At 39.4% G+C, this 25,441-nt stretch overlaps 2 protein-coding genes across 13 annotated transcripts in view; one reads left to right on the forward strand and one right to left on the reverse strand.

Moving 5' to 3' along the window:
• Nucleotides 1-1,995: 1,995 nt before the first annotated feature.
• Nucleotides 1,996-13,285, reverse strand: LOC127629637 (gastrula zinc finger protein XlCGF57.1-like). The gene is made up of 4 exons (XM_052106768.1): nucleotides 13,244-13,285; nucleotides 12,838-12,982; nucleotides 11,711-11,786; nucleotides 1,996-4,247 (listed from the first exon to the last, which is right to left on the reverse strand). Coding segments are annotated over exons 1-4 (1,668 nt in total). The 5' UTR covers nucleotides 13,246-13,285; the 3' UTR covers nucleotides 1,996-2,802.
• Nucleotides 13,286-17,949: 4,664 nt separating this feature from the next.
• LOC127629634 (uncharacterized) overlaps nucleotides 17,950-25,441 on the forward strand; it is a 34,116-nt gene continuing 26,624 nt past the window's right edge. For 6 of the 12 annotated variants that reach the window (XR_007968791.1, XR_007968792.1, XR_007968790.1 and 3 more), the window contains exons 1-4: nucleotides 17,950-18,377; nucleotides 21,616-21,843; nucleotides 23,824-24,422; nucleotides 24,517-24,598. Coding sequence is in view for 9 of the 12 variants with exons in the window: in XM_052106760.1 (XP_051962720.1) it covers nucleotides 18,075-18,377; nucleotides 21,616-21,843; nucleotides 23,824-24,422; nucleotides 24,517-24,598 (1,212 nt within the window). In the remaining 3 variants the exon portion in view is untranslated. Of the gene's footprint in view, nucleotides 18,378-18,636; nucleotides 19,239-19,864; nucleotides 19,901-21,615; nucleotides 21,844-23,823; nucleotides 24,423-24,516; nucleotides 24,599-25,441 lie in introns of those variants that run through there. The other 6 variants (XM_052106764.1, XM_052106761.1, XM_052106758.1 and 3 more) reach the window with 6 other exon arrangements.

Genomic DNA, 25,441 nt, shown 5'->3' on the forward strand with positions numbered 1-25,441 from the left:
ATATTCTATCTATCTATCTGTCTGTTCTATCTGTCTGTCTGTCTGTTCTATCTGTCTGTCTGTCTGTTCTATCTATCTATCTATCTGTCTGTCTGTCTGTTCTATCTGTCTGTCTGTCTGTTCTATCTATCTGTCTGTTCTATCTGTCTGTCTGTCTGATCTGTCTGTCTGTTCTATCTATCTATCTATCTATCTATCTGTTATCATCATCTTTCTATCATTTAAAAATCATTAAACATTCAAATGTATGCATTCAATTTTAAAAGATTAGACTATTATAATACGCTGATACAGATTTTTCTTTATCAAAGTTTATAGTTGTAATAAAAAAAGAAATCTCACACTCCTTACATTCTGCATGGGCGTGTTGAACGTCAATATAACCATTTAGGATATTGGTAGGTCTTCCATTATCAATGACACAGGCATAGACAATCTCACATTCTTTGTTGATGGAGATGTCTGTATCTCCATCAATCATAAATGATAAATAGTGGGCGGAGGAATTTTTTTCAGCCGTCTTTTTTCGCAGATTGTCTGCTATCACTCCTATAAATTGGGCACAGGCCATGTCGTTGTCATAAGTGGGATTAACATTCAACCCGTTCTTTTTCATCAGTATAATTTCTGATTTGAATTTTGTGAACGGGAGTTCCTCTTTTGCTGTTATAAGCAGTGTTAAATTTTATAATTATTTCCTTTTCCTCTGTCGAGCGATTACTCTCATCTAACCGCTGAAAAGACGTAGGAAGGGGCTCGGTGTTTCGTGATACACACCCTACAGGTTTTATGTTTTTTGCTTTCATTGTGCAGTTTAATAGACTCAATCTTAAATTGCGTAGACCCTGTAACAAATGTAGAATGACATGCAATGGATGGGCCACACTGTTTACAGTACAAACAATGCATGGCATTAGCCTCGTATCGCAACCACGGGTACTGTCTAAGCCATTGCTGCTGGAAGTTGTGCCTTTTCGTTTTCCTTTGCTCACTCGGTTCCTCCCTGTCCGCACCTGTGCTCTCGTCATCAGTTGTGTCTGTGTGCTGGCTCGTTGGCTGGTCCTTTCCACCAGCATCCTTGACTTCCACACTTTTGTTTTTTTAAAGTATTCAGCAATTGACCTTTTCATTTTCATTCGTGAATTCGGAATTGGCGCGTTTCACCATCAGTGTGCAATGCGCGTGACGTGTGCGTTGTTTATAAATAAACTGCACGTTTCTTGCGGAAGAACACTGTAGCCGGAGCTACTTCTCTCCGTTAATGTCTATGGCGAGTCACGCAGGCACTGGGCAACATCGCAGCCGAGCCCGGGATAAAATAGTCAGAATATAAACACATATTATAGGCGTACCGCAGTGATTCAGGATAAGTCAAAAACACGATTTGGAAAACGGATTCATGATGTAGCCTACTCGTTCATTTTGAACAAGTTACCGACTGCAGCAGCTGCTGTTGATACAACGGCGTTCTGTTGCGCGAGCGTCCACTCGCACAAATGCGACCACATAAAATTTGAACTCGCACATTCTCAAAAAATGGTCGCAGTCTGGAACCCTGCTGTTTAAACAAACTATATGAAAGTACTTCCTCTATTATATGTTCAAAATAAAAGTATCTGACTGCCTGCGGTTCACTGTTTGAATAATGTTTGTTCTGGACACCAAATAAAACATAGGGCTTCTACGGTTTAAAAATTACAATAATTTCCATTAAAATACCAGTATATATGCTCTGAATTTAACAAATACAATGGTTAGCAATTCAAAAGACTATAAATAAATAATGAGCCCTCTCTAATATATTTATATATCTAAATAATTTGATGTGTCATTTTGTGATGTTAAATGCTAAATCATGTGATCTTCTATTTACTGTTAGGTCAATTTAATTTATACAATGGATTTGATAATACATTGGTCAGTTGCTCAGACAGACACACTTCCAGCAAGGATAAGAAACAATGTAAAAAATAAAAATCTTTATTGTGTGTTAAGGCTATCAAAGGATGCAGGGTCCAGTCTGACTTATGATTACATTTAGTCTTACAGACTGCATACGAAAGATCATTAATAAGTGCCATGAAGGTTTTATTCCCTCAGACAGCATTCCTAATTAGAAGAAGTGCTTATGACAGATAATAGCGGTAACACAATATACACACACTGATCACTTTATAAGGAAGACAAATAGGCCCCAAGTTTTGAAATGTTGTGCATTCTGAGATCCTATTCTGCTAACTACAATTGTACAGAGTGGTTATCTGAGTTACCGTAGACTTTCTTAATGTAGTCAGCTCGAATTAGTCTGACCATTCTGTTGACCTCTCATATCAACAAGGTGTTTCCATCTGCAGAACTGTTTTTTGTTTTTGGCACCATTTTGAGTAAACTCTAGAGACAGCATATACTACTATATTACAGAAATACTCAAATCAGCCCATCTGGCACCAAAAATCATGCCACGTCGAAATCACGGAGATCAAATGAGATCAAAATTAGATTTTCGCCTGATGGTTGATGTGAACATTAACTGAAGCTCCTGACCTTATGCACTGCTGCAACATGATTGGCTGATTAGATAATCGCATGAATAAGTAGGTGTACAGGTGTTCACAATAAAGTGCTCAGTGAGTGTAGCTCTTTTTAACAGATCATTCATTACAATACAAATTACTCATAGGATTTTGGCCACATCGATTTCATTGTTTAAAGCTTTAGGTCTAACTAGAAATGTTAAGATAAAACAAAAATATGAAAGGGGTTCTACAATTCAAGTTCCTACCATGAGTCAAATTGTTCTTTTCATGCAGGTTTACATTTGTGATCATTGTAGTGTCGAAGATATGCATATGTCTTCCCACAAGTCTGACAAGTGTAGGGCTTCACCCCAGTGTGGATTTGCATATGTTCCTTCATATTATTGAGTTTTACAAACCTTTCCCCACAGACCTCGCAGCTGAATGGCTCCTCCGCAGAGTGAACACACATGTGTCGCTTTAAGTTTCCAGATAACTGAAAGGACTTTCCACATGTCTCACACTTGTGAGGTTTTTTATCAGTATGAATAAGTTTATGGATTTTCAGAGAGGTGGACCATTTAAACGTTTTCCCACACACTATGCATTTGTGAGGTCTTTCTCCAGAATGGCTAAACACATGGGTTTTATAGGACCCTTTGCGTACAAAGCCCTTTCCACATATCTCACATTTGAAAGGTTTCTCTCCTGTATGAAGCTGCTCATGTATCCGAAGGCTATATGCGCTGTTGTACCTCCTCTCGCATAACTTGCAAGGAAAAGGTTTGCAGTTATATGAATGAAGTTGCAGATGAATTTTCAACCCATAGGCAGAGCTCAAAAACTTTCCACACACATCACAGCCATAAGCAACTTTCTTATCGGATGAATTTCCAATCTGATTGTGTGTTAGAATGTGATCCTGTAGCAAAAAATCATGCTGGAAAGTTTTTCCACACACTTCACACGTAAACTGCGCATTTCCATGCATCCGCAAATGAATTTTCAAATTGCTTCTCTGTCTGAATCGAACACCACACACCTCACAGATGTATGGCTTTTCACCGGTGTGAATGAGTATGTGGCGTCTCATAGCCTCATGTTGTGCAAATTTTTTTCCACAGAATTGACACGCGTGTCGCCTCTCACCTGTGTGCACCGGAAGGTGCCGTTGCAAATGATTGCGGTTCTTGAAACTCTTATTGCAGTAGCTGCATTTTATTGGCCTGTCACTTGAATGAAATTTCTTGTGCATGTTTAGGGTCCCCATTTCGGCGAAACATTTTCCACACGTCTCACATTCATATGGCTTTTCGCCCGTATGCACCCTTTGGTGCTTATTTAAATTTCCTTTGACTGTAAATCCTTGTCCACATATATCACAAGTAAAAGGCCTGACTTCAGCATGAACCAGTTGATGTAATGAAAGATGTTTAAAGCTTTTCCCACAGGTGCTGCAGGGGAATTTCTTCTTCTCATTCTTCGGCATATGTGTACGGAGATGAGTCTCTAGCGCTCTAAACTGTTTGAACTTCTTCCCGCACTTTTCACAACTATGTCGCTTTATGCTTGAATGTACATGCTTGTGGTGTGCAAGACCATGCATCTTTGGAAAGACCTTTCCACACTGCTCACATTCAAAGGACTCTTTCTCTTGTGGCATTTCAGGTTGCTCAGATGATGTCTGCAACAAGCCTTCCTGATTTTCAGACCAGATCCTCTCATCATTAGCTGACAAAATAAGGCATATCATAATTTGTTTTACATTATATTGTACATACACTGGTGGCCTAAAGTTTGGAATAATGTACAGATTTTGCTCTTATGGAAAGAAATTGGTACTTTTATTCACCAAAGTGGCATTCAACTGTATATCACAATGTATAGTCAATAATGTGACAAATTACTATTACAATTAAACTTAAGCTACTTCAAAGAGTTCTCATCAATAAATCCATCACGTGCAGCAATGACAGCTTTGCTGATCCTTGGCATTCTAGCTGTCAGTTTGTACAGATACTCAGGTGACATTTCACACCATGCTTCCTGTAACACTTGCCATAGATGTGTCTGTCTTGTCTGGCACTTCTCGAACACCTTACAGTCTAGCTGATCCCACAAAAACTCAATGGGGTTAAGATCCATAACACTCTTTTCCAATTATCTGTTGTCCAATGTCTGTGTTTCCCTTATGACTTCAGTCCACTTGACATTGCGTTTACTAACGTATCTGAGGAGTGCCTTCATACGCAACCTATTTGAAACCGCTCTACAATAACGCCAATATTCTAATATTGGCTATGGTATTTGAGCCCCACCTGTTTTGGCGCGAAACTGACCGCTCGTTTTGGCACGACTCACCGCTATAAAACAGGTGCACAGACACCATTTCCTCAGAATTTCTTCCTTCAAGACAGCGATTACCTCTTGTCTCGAAGCCCTCTACCTTCGCGTCGATTCTTCCCTTAGGTGTACAGCAAACTATCTAAGTCCTGGCATGCGCCCCTCTCAGCAAACGTGGACCACGGGGAAAAGAATGGCTATGCCCAACTACCCCTGGTGGAGGAGGCGGTAGCGGCACATCTCAGCCCAACAAGTAGCAGGGCATGGAAATCACACCCCATTCATCCTTCTAAGCCATGTAGACAGACGTCCACACTGGCGGGAAAAGCCTACTCAGTGGCAGGACAAGCTGGGTCAGCACTCCATGCAATGGCAGTGCTCCAGGTGTTCCAAGCGAAGCTCCTCAGACAAATGGATGAGCAAGTCTTTGATCTGGAGACTTTTAAAGAGCTTTGGGCCGCTACAGACTTGTTACAGACAACACGAAAGTCACGGTGCAGGCCATAGGAAAGTCCATGGGTAACCTGGCAGTTCTGGAAAGGCAGATATGGCTGACCCTCACAGAGATGCGAGACAGAGAGAAGACATCTCTATTGGCTGCCCCAGTGTCTCCAGCCGGCTTCTTTGGCAGTGCAGTGAGTACGTTTGCCGAGCGCTATCACGACTCAGCAGCAGTCACAAGCCATACGGCACTTTATGACCAAACGGAGCATAGCGCAGACGGCTCACCCCCGATCTGTCTCAAGCCAGCGCCCAACTAAAAGAACCATGCCCGCTAACTCAGCACCTGCACCGGCCCCCGCCGAGCCACCAGTGAGGCCACGCAAGCCTTGGCCCAGACGGAAGCAGCCGCAACGCTTTGAAGCGGAAAACAGAGCCTGTGGTTTCCTCCGGTGCTCCGAAGAAGGCTCGATTGGAGACACAGAACACTGTTCCCTCCCTCCCCACTGCTGTTTGTCGGGAGAGGTATAAAATTATTCACAATGTTTTAAAAGATGTTGTTTCTGTGTCATATGCAATAAAGAATTCAGCACTCATTGCAAATGCACGAGATGCTCATACATTCTCATAAAAGAGCCCTTTTCCTCTTCAAAGCACACACATGTATGGTTCCCTGTGGTAAGCGATGCATTATATGATACGTTGAGCAAACCAAATTGCCCTCGTTAGTTAAGGGGCATTTCAGAATGGGTGCAAAAATTATCGAACATGGCTATAAGATAAAATTTGCTCGGCAGACAACCTGTTTCACCGGCGTTCTGTATTCCACGGTTTTGTTTGAAGACGCGCCAGTGTTACGAGCATACACAATCTAATCGTGAAAAACTCGATAGAGACTGTGCCAAATTGTCAAGCACAAAAAGGGTTTTACAGCTGTTATTTTCTTGTCCTAAAGAGAGATGATAAAATATCTCCTTTTTGGGAGTCCGCCTCGACTCCACGAGCGGGCGTGCGTACCTCACGAGTGAGCGTGTTCAGGCCATTCTACAGTGTCTGTCTCAGTTGAAACTGGGGAGAACACTTCCTCTGAAGCGGTTTCAGAAAGACTTGGGATTTATGGCAGCGGCATCGGCCGGCATCCCATTAGGTCTCTTACATGAGACCACTTCAGTGCTGGCTGAAGCGCCGTGTGCCACAACATGCTTGGTGCCAAGGGAGCATGCACATCACTATATCCCGCCGCTGTATAGCTGCATTGGTACCATGGACAGCTCCTGAATTTTACCAGCAAGGTATGGCGCTGGGGCAAATTATCAGTCGGAAAGTGGTGACTACAGATGCTTCCAACAGGTTGGAGGGCGGTGTCCGAGGAGGGCGTGGCATATGAACCGCCTAGAACTATCAGCTGTAATTCTAGCCATGAAGGCTTTTCAGTCAGAAATAGTGAACTGTCATGTCCTGGTTCGATCAGACAACATGACAGTTGTGGCATATATAAACCGCCAAAGTGGAATTAATTCACCGCCACTGTTGAGACTGACCCGCAAAATGCAAATACGCGTTTCCTCTGCTATGCCTGATCCACTCTGTCAAATGCAAAGTCCGGGAGGACAAGGAAACGGTTCTATTAGTAGCGCCGAAATGGCCCAACCAGCCATGGTTTAAGGAAATGATAGAGATTCTGTACAGCCCACCATGGGAAATACCGCTGAGGAGGGATCTCCTCACTCAGGCGCACAATCTGGCATCCCCAGCCGCAGCTGTGGAATCTGCATGTGTGGCCACTGAACGGGGCGCACTACACGTGCCGGAACTGATGCGTTCAGCCACAAACACCATTTTACAAGCCAGAGCACCATCCACAAGACGCCCCTATGCACTAAAATGGAAGGTTTTCACTGACTGGTGTCTCTCACGTAGTAAGGACACAGTAAACTGCCCCATACATGAAATTCTAATATTTCTTCAAGAGCGATTATACGCAGGACTCACCCCATCAACGCTCTTAAGTGTATGTGGCAACTATATCTGCGTATCATGCATATGAATCTGGTGCCTCTATAGGTAAGCATGATTTAATCATAAAGGTCCTAAAAGGAGCAAGACGATTAAACCCGCCTCGGCCAGCTACAGTCCCGACATGGGACTTAACTTTAGTCCTAAAAGCTCTCGCAGAGCCCCCCTTCGAGCCTTTGGACCCTGTTGATTTGCGCATGCTTTCCATTAAGACCGCACTACTGCTGGCTATGGCCACAGTAAAACAGGTCGGTGACCTACATGCATTATCAGTCGACAATTCATGTCTGAAGTTTGGACCCCGGTCTTTTAAGAGCCACTGTCAAACCCAGGAAAGGCTACTGTATGTACACACAAGACATATGTTTTGCAGCAGGATGGTCCTCGCAAAACACGTTCGCAAGGTTTTACAACCTAGATGTCTCTTTCTTCACAAGTCCTCCTTGTTTAGAGCACTTGCTATTCATTGGCCATATACACTCACCTAAAGGATTATTAGGAACACCATACTAATACTGTGTTTGACCCCCTTTCGCCTTCAGAACTGCCTTAATTCTACGTGGCATTGATTCAACAAGGTGCTGAAAGCATTCTTTAAAAATGTTGGCCCATATTGATAGGATAGCATCTTGCAGTTGGAGATTTGTGGGATGCACATCCAGGGCACGAAGCTCCCGTTCCACCACATCCCAAAGATGCTCTATTGGGTTGAGATCTGGTGACTGTGGGGGCCATTTTAGTACAGTGAACTCATTGTCATGTTCAAGAAACCAATTTGAAATGATTCGAGCTTTGTGACATGGTGCATTATCCTGCTGGAAGTAGCCATCAGAGGATGGGTACATGGTGGCCATAAAGGGATGGACATGGTCAGAAATAATGCTCAGGTAGGCCGTGGCATTTAAACGATGCCCAATTGGCACTAAGGGGCCTAAAGTGTGCCAAGAAAACATCCCCCACACCATCACACCACCACCACCAGCCTGCACAGTGGTAACAAGGCATGATGGATCCATGTTCTCATTCTGTTTATGCCAAATTCTGACTCTACCATCTGAATGTCTCAACAGAAATCGAGACTCATCAGACCAGGCAACATTTTTCCAGTCTTCAACTGTCCAATTTTGGTGAGCTCTTGCAAATTGTAGCCTCTTTTTCCTATTTGTAGTGGAGATGAGTGGTACCCGGTGGGGTCTTCTGCTGTTGTAGCCCATCCGCCTCAAGGTTGTGCGTGTTGTGGCTTCACAAATGCTTTGCTGCATACCTCGGTTGTAACGAGTGGTTATTTCAGGCAAAGTTGCTCTTCTATCAGCTTGAATCAGTTGGCCCATTCTCCTCTGACCTCTAGCATCAACAAGGCATTTTTGCCCACAGGACTTCCGCATACTGGATGTTTTTCCCTTTTCACACCATTCTTTGTAAACCCTAGAAATGGTTGTGCGTGAAAATCCCAGTAACTGAGCAGATTGTGAAATACTCAGACCGGCCCGTATGGCACCAACAACCATGCCACGCTCAAAATTGCTTAAATCACCTTTCTTTCCCATTCTGACATTCAGTTTGGAGTTCAGGAGATTGTCTTGACCAGGACCACACCCCTAAATGCATTGAAGCAACTGCCATGTGATTGGTTGATTAGATAATTGCATTAATGAGAAATTGAACAGGTGTTCCTAATAATCCTTTAGGTGAGTATATATATATATATATATATATATAGATAGATAGATAGATAGATAGATAGATATCTATATACTTATGCCCCCTTTTTAAATATGGCTCCGCATCATTTACACAACCACCTGCATTCAGGCTGTTATAATTCCACAAGTCACAAGAACTTCATTATAACTCCCTTCCCAGCTTCGTTCATTAGTAGTAATTCATACTATATGGCTATAGCTCATATATTCATTATGAGTGCTCTCCTCCTGGCCATCATGAGGATCACTCACTGCAGCATACACATGTCGGTCGTCGTCCCATAAGACTGCGCAGCCATGTTTCCTCTTTAGGAAGTTGTGTCATGTAGTGCGGCGTGATGGGATTCTGTTCCCCATATGCATTCGTAAATGCAATGTCAATTGGACTGAAGTCGTAAGGGAACGTCTCGGTTGCGTACGTAACCTCAGTTCCCTGAGACGAAGGGAATGAGACATTGCGAACGCTAGCTGCACCACAAGACTCAAGAGTTCTTGAGGCACGAGCAATGCGCTCCTTTTTCTCTGTCAGAAATTCTGAGGAAATGGTCTCTGTGCACCTGGTCAGTTTGCGCCAAAACAAGTGGTCAGTTTCGTGCCAAAACAGGTGGGGCTCAAACACCATAGCCAATATTAGAATATTGGTGTTATTGTAGAGATGTTTCAAATGGGTTGTGTATGAAGGCAATCCCCATATGCATTAGTAAACGCAATATCTCGTTCCCTTCGTCTCAGGGAACCGAGGTTACATTCGTAACCGAGATCTTCTTTGCCTACTCTAACATTTTCTTTTTGTTTTTCTGTTTCAAAGGTGGCTTTTTCTTTGCAATTCTTCCCTTAATGCCTGCACCCCTGAGTCTTCTCTATACTGTTGTACATGAAACTGGTGTTGAGTGGGTAGAATTCAATGAAGCTGTCAGCTGAGGACATGTGAGGTGTCTATTTCTCAAACTAGAGACTCTGATGTACTTATCCTCTTGTTTAGTTGTAAATCTGGCCTTCCACGTCTCTTTCTGTCCTTGTTAGAGCCAGTTCTCCTTTGTCTTTCTAGAGCTGAACACGCTCAAAACAGTGGAGATGATTGTGGACTTTAGGAGGAACACCCCGACACTGACCCCCCTCACCATTCTCAACAGCACTGTGGCAGCAGTGGACTCATTCAGGTTCCTGGGCATTACCATCTCACAGGACCTGAAGTGGGAGATACACGTCGACTCCATTGTGAAAAAGGCCCAGCAGAGGTTGTACTTCCTTCGCCAGCTAAGGAAGTTCAACCTGCCACCATTGCTGCTGAAACAGTTCTACTCAGCAGACATTGAGTCTGTCCTCTGCACTTCAATAACTCTCTGGTTTGGTGCAGCTACGAAATCAGACATCAGAAGACTACAAAGGACAGTTCGGTCTGCTGAGAGGATTATTGGTTGCCCCCTGTCCCCCCTTGAAGAACTGTACACTTCTAGAGTGAATAAAAAGGCTGGTAAAATCACTCTGGACACCACTCACCCAGCCCACTACCTTTTTGAACTGTTGCCTTCTGGCCGGCGCTTCAGAGCTCTGAACACCAGAACCGTCAGACACAGGAACAGTTTTTTCCCTCAGGCCATCCATCTAATGAACAATTAAATTGCCCCATTGAGCAATAATTATGTGCAATACACAGTTTAATTTTAATTTATATTATCCAACATATCCACTTCTGCCATTACTTACATTGCTCTGTACATAATATACAGGTTTTTGTTCTTTCTAGAACAGATTGTATTAGATTTGCACTACGTGTGTGTATGTATGAAGGTGAGTGTATGTACGTATATGTATAATTATTCATTTTGTGTTCTTTTTTGTTTTTAATTACCTATGTCTTGCTGCTGTTTTTGGTATTGTTTGTATTGTTGTTGACTGGAAGCTCCTGTGACCTAGACAAATTCCTTGTATGTGTAAGCATACTTGGCAATAAAGCTGATTCTTCTTCTTCTTCTTCTTAAAGACTGTAGTGTACACCTTTGTATGAAATCTCCATTTTTCGGCAATTTCAAGCATTGTATAGCCTTCATTCCTCAAAACAATGATTGACTGATGAGTTTCAAGAGAAAGCTGTTTCTTTTTTTTGTCATTTGTGTCCTAATATTGATCTTAAGACACGCCAGTCTATTGCATACTGTGGCAACTCAAAACAAAGACAAAGACAAAGACAACAAACAAAGAACGTTAAGCTTCATTTAATGAACCCAATAGCTTTCAGCTGTTTTTAATATAATGGCAAGGGATTTTCTTGAACAAAATTAGCAATTTAGCATGATTACTCATGGATAAGGTGTTGGAGTGATGGCTGCTGGAAATGGGGCCTGTCTAATTTGATCAAAAATTATTTTTTTCAAATAGTGATGATGCTGTTTGTTACATCAGTAATGTCCTGATCATACTTTGTGATCAGTTGAATGCCACTTTGGTGAATTAAAGTACCAATTTTCTTCCAAAACAGTATTCCAAACTGTTGGCTGCCAGTGTATATCAATAAAGATGAAAATTCCTCAGTTTAGAAAGGAATAAATTTCCTAAGGAAAGCATAAAATGTTAAAGCAGTCATCACAAAATATAGTCGAACAATGTATTACCAACAGCTCATTTAGTTGTTATACATTTAGAGACAGTAAATTGTTGTGAATGGGAGGGTGACCATACAATTAACCTTACCGTCACAGAATATTGTCTGGATGGCTTCTTCTGCTCTGTCCTCCACTAAAAGGCTTGTATTACTCTCCTGTACAGGCTATAAAATTCACATCACATGTAAATGATTCAAGTGCAAGCATGGACTAAAAAAACATAGGTGTTTATCAAGTAACATCGTTTACTTCAGTTCCCATGCTTGCTTTCTATGGAGTAAATACATTCAAGAAAATCTGCATGCCTACTGTATACAAATGGCGCTTTAATCTGACCTTAAAGTGAGAATTCACTCAAAATTAAAATTCTCTCATAATTTACTGACTCTCATGCCATCCAACAGAAGAATATTTCATCTCTGTAGGTCCACACAATGCAAGTGATTGGTACCAAAATCTTGAAGCTCATAAATGCAGCATAGAAGTAAACCATATGACTACAGTCGATAAACTACATATTTTGAAGATTTATGATAGGTGTGGGTGAGAAAGAGATCAATATTTAAGTCTTATTTTACTATAAATATCCACTTTCACATTCTTCATCTTTTGTTTTCTTTGTGCATATCACCACTTACTGGGGAGGGACATTTTATAATAATAAAAAAAAACATAAATATTGACCGGTTTCTCATCCACACCTATCATATCAATTCTGAAGACATGGATTTAACCACTGGAGTCATCTAGATTACTTTTATGATGCTTTTATGTGCTTTCTGGAGCTTCATATTTTTGTTACCCATTCACTTCCATTGTATGGACCTTCAGAGCTGACATATTCTTCTAATAATCTCCATTTGTCTTTAGCAGGAGATATAAATTAATGCACACATGGTATACCATAAGGGTGAGTAAATGATGGGAGAATTTTTATTTTGGGGTGAACTATCCTTTTAAAGCCTTGAAACTAATACGAAAAAAATAAAGGCTGCGCTCTACTGTTTAGATCTTGTTCAAATGTCACCCTCATCTATACACTTTTTTCAATTTGCTGCCATTTTAGTGGAAATACATTTGGTAGGTATTTACTAAATATGATTAATGTATATCAAGGAGCACAGTAAACATAAGCATCTATAAACACATGCGTCTATTTTCTTATAAGAATGCACTGATGAATTTGGATGCAAACTTGCAATCATGCATTCTTACCAGCGGAGATTGAGAGTCGTTTGGTTTCATGGTGAGATGAGATGATTCACTTACAAAGTTGCTTGTGGTAAAGGCCTGAGGCTGGTTACGCGTGTCAGCCAGTAATAAGATGACTAGAGTCGGTTGACTCTGAAAAGACTGATACCTAAACATAGTGAGCACTGATAGTTAAGAGATGTGCAGCAAACTAACTTAATTTGTCTTGGGCGGCTGGTACAATATAATAATTCAACAAGATTCACGACAACGAAGATCAAGCATTGGCAGTTCTAGCACTATAAACGGTTTGAATAGGTGCAAACAGAACATTTAAATAAGCATCAGTGGGTGTGGGTGTGTCTGCATCAGAGATCGTTAATAACAACTGCTGCTAAAATTAAGCCAAAACATGCAGTTGTAATTTTACATCAGATTCTTATCAGAAAAGTTGCGCTGAGCGGTCCTTCCTCTTGTTTTCAAAGCGGGTTTCAAAATAAAAGTATTTAAATAAAAAATAGTTATCTGTTAAAACAGATCAACAAACATTATATAAGGCTTATACGATTTATTTTAATTTCGACAGCTGCTAAAATTACTATGCTTCAGACTTTTAAAACTTCATGGACTGTTGCTCAATAAGCAGTGAATAAACACAGCCATTTCTAATTTTTAGTTTAAGATTGTTTGTTAATATTTTATTGTCGTACAAATGTTAGCAATTAAATGTTATTAGGACAGTTTTCGGTCGTGTAAAGATCAGGTTGTTAGAAAAAATGTACTTCCGGGGAAATTAGAAAGGATTTCTTCTACTCTCGTTTATTTGTGGTTGGCTTTTGGCGCATTACCGCCACCAACTGAACTGCAGTGTGGAACAGCGATACAGAAGGACAGCTCTTACACACACACACACACACACACACACACACACACACACATATATATATATATATTAGGGCTGTCAATCGATTAAAAATTTGTAATCAAATTAATTACACAGTGTCCCGATTAATGAATCGCGATTAATCACCTATACCAAAATCTTGCTAAGAAAGTCCCTCATATAACAATAACTCAATATTTTTGATTATACATATTTATATCAATATATAATTATACATAATTATCTTTAATGTTTAAAAATTAAATATATATAAATATATATATATATAGTGGCAATAACTCTGAGTTTGCAATGGGTGGAGGAAGTTAATCCACATGATACAGCTGAAGTCATAAGTTTACATACACTTAGGTTGAAGTCATTAAAACTCATTCTTTAACTACTCCACAGATTTCATATTAGCAAACTTTAGTTTTGGCAAGTCGTTTAGGATGTCTACTTTGTGCATCACATGAGTATTTTTTACAACTATTGTTTACAGGCAGATTGTTTCACTTTTAATTGACTATATCACAATACCAGTGGGTCAGAAGTTTACATACACTAAGTTAACTGTGCCTTTAAGCAGCTTGGAAAATTCCAGAAAATGATGTCAAGCCTTTAGACAATGAACTTCTGATAGAATATGTACTGAATTGGAGTTGTACCTGTGGATTTATTTTAATGCCTACCTTCAAACTCAGTGGCTCTTTTCTTGAGATCATGGGAAAATCTAAAGAATAAAATTAATAATAAATTGTGGACCTCCACAAGTCTGGTTCACCCTTGGTAGCAATTTCCACACATGAATGTACCACGTTCATCTGTACAAAAAATAGTACGTAAGTATAAACACCATAGGACCATGCAGCCATCATACCGCTCAGGAACGCATTCTGTCTCCTAGAGATTAAATTAGTTTAGTGTGAAAAAAGCAAATCAATCCCAGAACCACAGCAAAGGACCTTGTGAAGATGCTTGAGGAAACAGGTATCTATATCCACAATAAAATAAGTCTTATATCAACATAACCTTAAAGGCTCCTCAGCAAGGAAGAAGCCACTGCTCCAAAACCACCAATAAAAGCAAGACTACAGTTTGCAAGTGCACATGGGGACAAAGATCTTACATTTTGGAGAAATGTCGTCTGGTCTGATGAAACAAAAATTAAACTTTTTGGCCATAATGACCCTTGTTATGTTTGGAGCAAAAAGGGTAAGGCTTGCAAGCCGAAGATCACCATCCCAACCGTGAAGTATGGGTGTGGCAGCATCATGTTGTGGGGGTGCTTTGCTGTAGGAGGGACTGGTGCACTTCACAAAATAGATGGCATCATGAGGAAGGGAAATTATGTGGATGCATTGAAGCAACATCTCAAGAAATCAACCAGGAAGTTAAAGCTTGGTCACAAATGGGTCTTTCAAATGGACAATTACCTCAAGCATACCTCAATGTTGTGGCAAAATGGCTTAAGTACAACAAAGTCAAGGTGTAGGATAGAAAATTTGTGGCAGAACTGAAAAAGCATGTGCGAGCAAGGAGGCCATAAAACCTGACTCAGCTACACCAGTTCTGTCTGGAGGAATGGGCCAAAATTCCAGCAACTTACTGTGAGAAGCTTGTAGAAGGCTCCCCAAAATGTTTGACCCAAGTTAAACAATTTAAAGGCAATGCTACCAAATACTAACAAAGTGTATGTACTTAACCACTGGGAATGTGAAAGAAATAAAAGCTGAAATAAATCATTCTCTCTACTATTATTCTAACATTTCATATTCTTAAAATAGTGATAAATGACCTAAGACGGGGAATGTGTTCTAGGATTAAATGACAGGACTTGTGCAATACTGAGTTTAAATGTATTTGGCTAAGGTGTATGTAAACTTCTGACTTCAGCTGTATATTCAGCAGTAGCTTTGTACAGCATTATTACAATTAAAACAAATAGAGAATATATTTTAATAATAGACACAACACTTTTAAAAATACAAAAACTTGGAATAGATGTGACATTTTTATAGATATCCGCATGATTAAAGGAAATTAAGTAGTAGATAAATTAGCAAAAGCAGCTTTTACAGTTAATGACAAAATACAGATTCCTCTTGGGAAAAAGAATGGAAATCTCTAATTAAATGCAATATAGATAAAAATGGCAAGAGTTGGGATACAGCTTAAAAAAAGCTAAACTCTTCAGATGTAGAAACAGAAGAGGGGATATATTATTTACTAGGCTATGGTTAGGACATACAGAATTAAATAATCAGGTTTGGGAGGGATACTTGTATTCCACTACAGATTACATCCTGTAAAATGTCATTTGTAACATATTTCATTAGATAAGTTAAGGTCAGCAATGTAATCTGAAAACATTTGTTTACTTCTTCAGCACTGACAGATTGTGTAACAAGGTTCTTAAGATGGGCAAGGAGGAGGCGGGAACCAGCTGATCAGTCAACATAAAACTTTAATATCAAACTGAACTCAAACATAACATAAACTGCAAAAAACTAAACAAATTCAAACACACAGATTCATGCGTCTCTCTCTCGAACTGGTGTCTCTGGCCCCCCTTATTTCTCGCCCGCTGATTAGTCACTCAGCGCCAGGCATTCGTCATAAGGGCCAGGCCACGCCCCCCTCCTCAACACAACAAGTTAATAACAAGTGAAAGAAAATCTGCCAGTACAGTAAGACAAAATACTCTTAAATTTAAAATACCGGTAGATTCTCTGAAAAAAGTTCTACATATTTTTTTGCAGTGTAGCTTCTAAACCAAGAAAAAGCCAGTTGATCTTGTTTTAAGGATTTTAAGATATTTTTTACAGAAAAACAATACAACAAATTCTCATCAGATTTTGCCCTCGTATCAAATGTCTTACTAGAAAAAGAAAAATTATGATTTAATGTGGATTTTCTTGATATGATCATGCCTGCTAACAGGCGAACATAAATTGGCTAGAAATAGCATTTTATCATAGCACAAAGCTGAATGTTCACAAAACAATTTACACAAGGTTCATTTCTATTTTTACTGTTCCAAACTCACTTCTCTGTCTGTTCGTATGAATGTAACACATTATAAGAAAGCGTTTCACTGCTGTTCAAATTCACTTTGGATCACATCATTTATATGTATAAATGTTTTCCATCTGAAAGGACTAAATATTAAATGAAACAAATGACAATAAAATGCAAAGTAATCTCTTGAGTAATCTAAATACCTTTTGAATGTAACAGTATTCTGATTACTAACTAATGACCTTGGAATGAAATTCCCAACTCCATCCGTGAAGCAGAGTCACTCTCTGTCTTCAAAAAACAACTTAAAACGCATCTTTTCCAAGAGCACTTAACTAGTCACTAATAAAAATAAAATTGCACTTAATATGGAGCTGTTTCTTCAACAAATCCACAAAATGAGCAAGTTTCATAAATGATATGATTAAACCTTATTCTTTTCTTTTTGTTTTCTGTGTATATAACTTCATATTTTGATGTCCGCAATTCCATAATATTGTTTTCTGTTGTTATGATTGTTCATTGTAAAAGATACAACCATGCTTCATTTCCCTGATTGTTTATGTATGCATGTATATATAAGTTCTGCAATTAAAAAAAACTATAGCTGACGCTTCATATATATCTAGAGAGTTGCGCAACTTGCGAATGAAGTCAATAACCACGCATCAAATAACTATGTTTCATTTAGAGTGGAGGTGCTTATTGATGGTTTAGGAGCGCTGTAGGCCAGTATGAATGTCGAAGCACATCCTGGATTATTAAACTCTCTGCAAAACGTTCCCTGCATATTCTAAATCTGTGCGAGTCAGAGGGGACTAAGGTGGGACATCCATCTGCTCCCGATAATACTATTGAGCTCTTAACCAATGATGCACTGGAGCTACGCAAGGACCGTCTCCCTCATTTCCATGTTGCACACAGAAAAGTAAAATTAAATACATGTATAAATAAATATATATGGGAATATATAAATATGGAAATAAATACAAATAAATATAGAACATAATAAAGGAATAAAGTCATACAATAATACATTCAAGAATAAATTTAATTAAAAACTAATTATATTTGTTTTATCAAGACATTTATTCCTTTATTATTTTTGCAGGTTTGGGCCTCCATAGATACTAAGCCATGACGCTACACTCCAATATAGTAGGTGGCGGTATGCACATTTTTCGATGGTCTGTAACCCACCAGAAAACTAAAAGAAGAAGAAGAAGAAGAAGAAGAAGACGACGCGTGAGCGAAAAATACGGAAATGTTTACAACTACGCTGAGGAATACTGTACAGAAGCTGAATTGGTTTTGCTAAAGATTTTGTATTAGTATCTGTTTTTTTTTGTTTTCCAAAATGGTGCTTACTTGTGCTTATCCTGGGTGCCTCAACCTAGTGAAAATCGTTAGATTGCGTCCGCGGGCATCATCGCAAGAGGAAAGACTAACTTTTCACAGATTCCCTATCAATGATCCTGAACGACTGAAGCTGTGGCTGCTCGCTTGTCATCGGAATATCAAAACACCCACTGAGTCACTCAAAATATTGAGGGTGTGCAGCGAGCATTTTTCCCCTGCAGATTTCAGACCTGACGAGGGGAAAATCCGACGATATCTGAAATCATCAGCTGTGCCTATGTCTTTTTCACAGCGAACTGAGGTATGTTTGTGTGTACATCTCTCTGCGCTTTCGCGGTCGTCACTTCTCACGTGAACATGCCATCGCGATTACGTCACGCGAGAGTCCATGTGATTTCGGATATGCATGCGACAATTGTCCGGAAGCGAATATTTATAGTTACATTCTTGATCTGTTTCTTACACATACGCGTATCGTTTCGATTCAGAAGACAGTAATGAATCATTTGGAGTCGTATGCATTACTCTTATGCTGCCTTAATGTGGGGTTTGGAGCTTCAAATATTTGGTACCTGCTTAAATTAAATGGACATACAGACATTTTTCTAAAATTCTTAGTTTGTGTTCTGCAGAAGAAAGAAAGTCATGCACATTTTAGATCGCATGAGGGAGAGTAAATAATGAGAGAATTTTAACTTTTTGTATGAACTATTCAACTCTTAAATTGGTTTACATTTAAATCTTGATTTCCGCCTTTTCTCACTTTTGCGCGCTCTCAACAGTGCACGTAGAGAAGCTCGTTCCCAATTGTTTTACTGCTATATTTGTTGATATAGTTTATTATTATATTGTTTTCAAAATGGTGCGCATATGTGCTTTTCCTGGATGCTTCAATCGAGAGAAACTAGTGAGACTCCGTCATTGGGGATCAAAAACGCAGGGGGAAAGTTTGACTTTCCATAGATTTCCAAGGCATGATCCACAGAGATTGAAGCTGTGGCTTCTCGCTCTTCGCCTTGATCTCAGCACACCCACTAAAATTGTCCGTGGACTGAAGGTGTGCAGTGAACATTTTTCACCAGACGATTTAATTGAAAACGGGAGCACAGGAAGACGAGTTCTAAAATCAACAGCAGTGCCCATGCTCGTACCAAAAACAGAGGTAATATGGCAAGCCGTTTTGACAATTATTCTTTAAAATTTACTGGTATATGTATATTTATGTTACTTTTTATTACTTGAAAGTTTAGCATAAATGGGGGGTGTTATCGACCGTTATTCTGGGTCAGAAATGATTCCGGGTTCAATTCAAGTTAAACTACCACAAAAATAGTGTCGACTCATTCCTCCTTTAATTTGAAAAAATATAAAAAAATATTGGTTACAGTGAGGCACTTACAATTTAAGTAAAAGGGGCCAATCCGAAAACGTTAAAATACTAATTGTTTCAAAAGTATAGCCGCAAGACATAAACAATTTGTGATTAAATTGCTTACTAACCCTTTATATGTAAAGTTATGTCCAATTTTACAACATTGTTGCCATGACAACGTAACGTCTTTAAAGCCTAAAATGACTGTAAGTACATCGAGTTAAACAACATCTACAGCTCATATATAATACACAAGTTTAAACAGAAATTGTAATTTAAGTGCTTTTACAGGGCTCCAGACTACAAAAATGACTTTGCAGCCATTGGCTCCTAAACTGAAACATTAAGGCACCAAATGGAGACAAAAACTCCTGACAACATGACTTGTGGTCATTCAGATGTGATCTAGAAGCTTTTTACAGCTTTATACCATGCATGCCATTGAAGAAATGGTAAGTTTATCCCTCACAGCCTCTTTATCATTCCCATAAAAAAATCAAAGATGGGGATACTGTGAGTAAGGTCTTTAGAGCGCAACAGTGCCCAGCCATTTTTTCGCCAGCAGTGAACTTATTCCAGGGTAATATAACACAGCTATGTTATAACAAATATAATGTTATACATTTACACACAATATTGAAAAAAATATATAATACATTTTTTTTTTGTGATTTACGCTGATAAATAAGGTGGAAACGCGTCATTACAGTCTGTGGAAAAAGGTTTATTCGGGCGCAAATGTCACCCTTAAAGGAATATTGTGGAATCAATACAAGCTGAGCTCAGTTGTCAGCCTCATCAACAACTGACATTTGTGACAATGTTGATTACCCAAAAAATATATTTTTACACAATAAGGCTAAATTTAAATCATAATATATAAAAAAATACAATTATTTTATAAATAAAATAAAAAAATTACAATAAAAAAAAATAGCAGTACTTTCCTGTTAAACTGAAATTTCTGATATGCCTCAGTTCAAGAGCATCATCTACATATTGCACCTTCTGCAACCATGTTAAATAAAGTAATAATACAAAATAAATAAAAAAATCCACTTTAAATGGGACATTTCTGTTAACAATCTGTAGTGGATATATTCTTCTGACAGACCCCAGTTGGACAAACACAAAAACAGTCCATGAGCAATATTCTCTCCCATGTGGTCAATGGGAAAGTATGCAGTTTGCATCAACTCTTCAACTGAAAGTCATCATTAAAGAAATGTACGGTGAGATTAGGTACGGCTCGGTCATCCTCCTCGACCACAAATCCGTTGTTGTGGCATAATACACCACATTTTCCAGCTCTGCTTCCACTTTCTTTTTACACTCCACGTACATTTCTGGTATTGCAACCTGACTGAAATATGTACAGGAAGGAATTGTTTATCTTCTGTCCAATGTGTGGATGCGTTTTTGAAAGCTGTCTTTTGTCACTGTGTAATAGACACCATATCTTTGGAAGATAATTTGTTATGGCGTTTGTTATCTCGCAGTGTCTTAGTGAGCCCTTTTCAATAAGGAGTTACAGTCAAAAACGGCTCTGCAATGGCAGCTTGGTTGACTCGGCTGGAGCAGAAATACTTTACTTAAAATTTTTGGCCATACACTCATCGTATAGCCACCCGTGGTGCTATTTCAAATATTGGTATAGGTTTGTCGTGTTGCCCTGTGATGTGGCAACTGCTGCATGATAGGCTTTGCATATGACCTTTTTTTTTTTTTACCTTTTGGTTTACATCTGATTTCTCAAAGCCGAAATAGCCCCAAATCACTGAAGTGCCGGTACTTTTTGGGACTAACTCTGTAGGTTCAGCTGATGCCATTTATCCCACACGATTTCACCTAGCTTCATTTGTTGTTGTAAAATGTTTACAACATTTTGAATCACAGTCTTCACGATTAGCTAAACGCGTTCTTTCAAATCGCGATTTCGATTTGAAAACGATTAATCGTTCAGCACTCGTATTGTTTGTCTTGTGGCAAACTTTTGAAACAGTGAGTATTTTAATGTTTACGGATTGGTCTCATTCACTTCAATTTTAAGTGCCTCACTGTAACCCAAAATAATTTTTTGTGGTAATCCACATTATGCATTCCATGTCAGTGTCCAGTACATCTTATGTACAACCTCGTATCAAAAACAACTTGGTGTATTTTTCAGGAGGCTGTGAGTGAAAAAGATGGAGACACAGAGGTCCTTGGGGATGAGATGTTTTTTGCCAGTGTTCCACCATCAATCCCAGAAAAGCCAGAGACCATCAGAACCAGCAATGGACAAAATGAGGAATCACAGTCAAAACTGATTTTGATCGTATCTAATCCTAATCAAACGCAGTCATCAACATCTAGGACATACTATGCTTTCCCTCCTATACAGTCTTCTCAGTCAGTAAGTCCTCACAAACATGTTTTGTCACACAAGTTGTAAATGGGCAGGTCGTACTCTTGTTATTATATGTCTAATTTTGAACAGTGTTTGACAAATTAGTTGGTAGTTAAAGGAATATTCCAGGTTCGATTGAAGTTAAGCTTAATTGACAGCATTTTTGGCATAATGTTAATTACCCCAAAATTACATTTACGGTCCCTTGTTTATTTAAAATAAAATTGCAGTTTCAGTAAGACAGGTCAGTTCATAAACATTAAAACACACAGGGGAGTCAAGTTGGACCGCCGAGAAAGATGGCAGCACACTAGGAGAGCTCTTGACATCCATCAGCTAATGATATAAATTTGGAAACATACACTTCGCTCTCCGCCAGAATATTAGTGTCCACTACTAAAGTAATATATTGTTGTCGGGAATCAGCAGACAATTTGCAGCTTCCTGGTGAAATGTCAAGCAATAGCAGAGCAAACTTTTTTTAAAGGTGTGGGAACGAGAAGCAAGCCCCCCCGAGAGCGCCTCGCAGACGGTGACACCTGAGAGCAACCCCCCACAGAACAAATCTGAAACGGACGATCTGAAGCGTTAAATCTTACACTGGAAGGAATGCTGATAAGAATATGTTTAGAGGAAATATGACAAATTAGTGCTACTTTGCAGGTAGTGGTGGTGGATGTTGTCTCAATTAAGGAGACAATGAAGGAGCTCAAAGACTCTGTGGAGAACATAAAAGCAAGGATTGGAGAGGCAGAATAACAGATGGAGGACATAAACGCTCAGATGGAGAAAGGCATGGAGAAGTGCGACAAGAGATTGAAGAACACACTATGGACATGTGTGGAGGACCTCGAAAATCAAAGTCAGAGGAATTATGTCAGAATGGTGGGACTGAAAGAAGGCAAGGAGGAGACGGGCAAAGTGATGCAGTATGTGGAGAAGATTCTCTCTCAGGGGCTTGGTCTTACTGGCAACAAATTCTAAATTGAACATGCACATCATTCTCTCAACCCCGTACCTAACCCGAATGAGCCACCTAGAACCATAATGATGCGCTTTCTACATTCATCGGCTCGAGACAAGGTGCTACAGGTGGCTAAGGAGAAATGTGGAAATAAATGGGAGGGCTGTAAGCTGTCTTTCTTTGAGGATCTGACAAGAGAGTTAGCAGAGAAAAGGAAGGGATTTATCCCAGTGAAGAGACGCCTGCACAAGCTTAATGTGAGCCACAGGCTGGCATACCCTGCAATGCTTATCTTTACATGGAAAGGACAAAAGAAAGCATTCCAAGACAGCATGGATGTAGAGAAGTTTTTGCAAGATATTATATAGAGGACCATGGGATTCTATTTTGAAAACATAACAAAGTTTGTGTGAAGATATGGAAGTATGGGTTGGTTAGGGGCCGAAATGGTTGTGTTGCCACTAGTTAACTGTTTAGTTCAGTTAGGGCGGGAGGGGGTTGCTTAGCAACATCATGATCTGTGCTGTTCTGGTTGGAGTTGTTTTGTTTGTTCATGTTTGATTTTTGCACTAAGACAGTGTATTTGAGAAGGCCTAATAATGTATTGGATGACCTATTGAATAATTGTTTTGTTAACTTTGCTGCCATGATGGGTAAATTGCAGTCACAATCACAGGGTACTTACAGTTTTGAAATGATGGGTAACCGGAACATTAATATAATATTGTGGAACAAAAAGGATGTGGGAACCAAATTAAAAGGAGGAAGGTTTTGGCGTATTTTAAATAAAAAAAATTCAGATATAGCATTTATTCAGCAGTCTCATATAAAGGGGGTTGAGGAAGACATTAATGCTGATCGACATGTGCTGTTGATTGAGCTCCACTTGTTTTGAACCTGGAACATTCCTTTAAAATCTACAATTTTCTACCTTTCAATGCCATAGTTATTGAACTTGATTGATGTGTTACTCAAAACATCTCAACAACATCCTAATCTGTCATTAATTTTCTGCCATGTAGGGTGAACCAGCAGAAACTGAGGTTAAAATAGAAAGTACTGACATAGATGTCAACATGCTTTCTGTAAGTCCTCCATCTTGCACGAAGGATCTCAATCTTATTCCTCCAACTTCAAGCCAAACTACAGGGCAAGAGGAGGACAAAGTAATAGGCCAGCATTGGAAGGAAAGAAAATGGCTGGTTAACGAATCATCTTTGATGAAACTGTTTAGGTTCTGCCATCAATGTGGAGCACCAGTCAGGGAACCAAAACAAATAACATCAGGGAGTCTCATCCTTGTACAGTGGGAGTGTTCAATGGGACACAGAGGGCAGTGGAGTTCATGTTTTGATGTTGGGGGTATGGCTGAGAATGACCTGCATGTGGCGGCATCTATAGTGTTCTCTGGAGCAACATATGTTGACATTGCCGATTGGGCTGCCCTGCTCAACCTTCAGGTGCCAGATAAAGCTACTTTCAATGGAATCCAGTCATCATACCTCATCCCTGTCATAGACTCTGCATACAAAGAACAGCAAACAGCACTGCTGCAACTCTTGCGTATGCAAAATAGGCCCCAGAAGAGAGTGCATTTGTCAGGGGATGGAAGAGACGACAGGTAGATACAAGTATGTAATATTTGTTCACTTGTAAAATACATTTTTAAAGCGATAACAACAGTCCTTTTCCTCTTCATCCTCTGTTCCTTACAGCCCAGGGTTCTCAAGCAAATATAATACATACAGTTTCATGGATGACACAACCAATCAGATTGTCCACTTTGAACTGGTGCAGGTCAGTGAACATCCAGATTTTGGTATGGGCATGCATTTGGATCGTGACCATTTTTTTTTTTCTTCCCTTTTTCATTTAATCACACTTTTAACCACAAACACAGTTATGTCTCAGGAGCAACCAAAAGGTTTTAGGCTATGTCTGGCTGTTAAAGTCATTTAGATGGTCTAGACATTATCTTCTATTTTAATGGTGCATTTTATTTTAAATTGTTATAGAATTGTATGCAGAAAATGTTCCTACTCTCTGAAAGTTATAACTTGAATAAGTGTCCTGAGATATCTCACTCTGACGTTTTTCTTTTGTGTTTGACAACCATGGGAAGATGTACTACTCTTCTCCCCAACAGTCTCAACGGCATCTTTGGAGTGCAGGGTTTGGGAAAGAGGAGGTGTGGCTTGAGAGTGAAAGTGATATTCAACAATTCATTGTTTTTCATTTTCAAATAAAATCATTGGTAAACTAAGCATAAAGTCATGAGAATTAGAAGAACCAATGAGGTTTGATGTGTTTTATGGGTTGCGATATTGAATTTGAAAGTGAAACAACTTTTTATTGTTTTGGTGTGTTCATCATACAAAATGATTGTATGTGGAGACTTGGAATATGATGCGTGGTCACTTTTGGGTTCTTTTTTAACTTTAAAGTGAGACCGTCTACTACAATTGTACTGAATTTAGCCAACATAACTGGATTAAATTGCCATTAAATTATCTCCTTTTGTGTTCTGTTGAAGGAAATGTCATACGGGTTTGGAATGACATTAGAGTGATTTAAATGATGACTGAATTTTCATTTAGGGGGAACTATTCCTTTTAATGTGATAATAGGCTATTCAGACAG

Source organism: Xyrauchen texanus, chromosome 36, assembly GCF_025860055.1.
Source record: "Xyrauchen texanus isolate HMW12.3.18 chromosome 36, RBS_HiC_50CHRs, whole genome shotgun sequence".
In the NCBI taxonomy this organism is placed as follows: Eukaryota; Metazoa; Chordata; class Actinopteri; order Cypriniformes; family Catostomidae; genus Xyrauchen; species Xyrauchen texanus.

Coding starts and splice junctions, on each gene's coding strand:
- LOC127629637 (XM_052106768.1), bottom strand. Junction 11,787..12,837: donor ACGACTCTCAATCTCCGCTG/GTAAGAATGCAT, acceptor TGAATTTTATAG/CCTGTACAGGAGAGTAATAC. Junction 4,248..11,710: donor CCAGACAATATTCTGTGACG/GTAAGGTTAATT, acceptor TTATTTTGTCAG/CTAATGATGAGAGGATCTGG.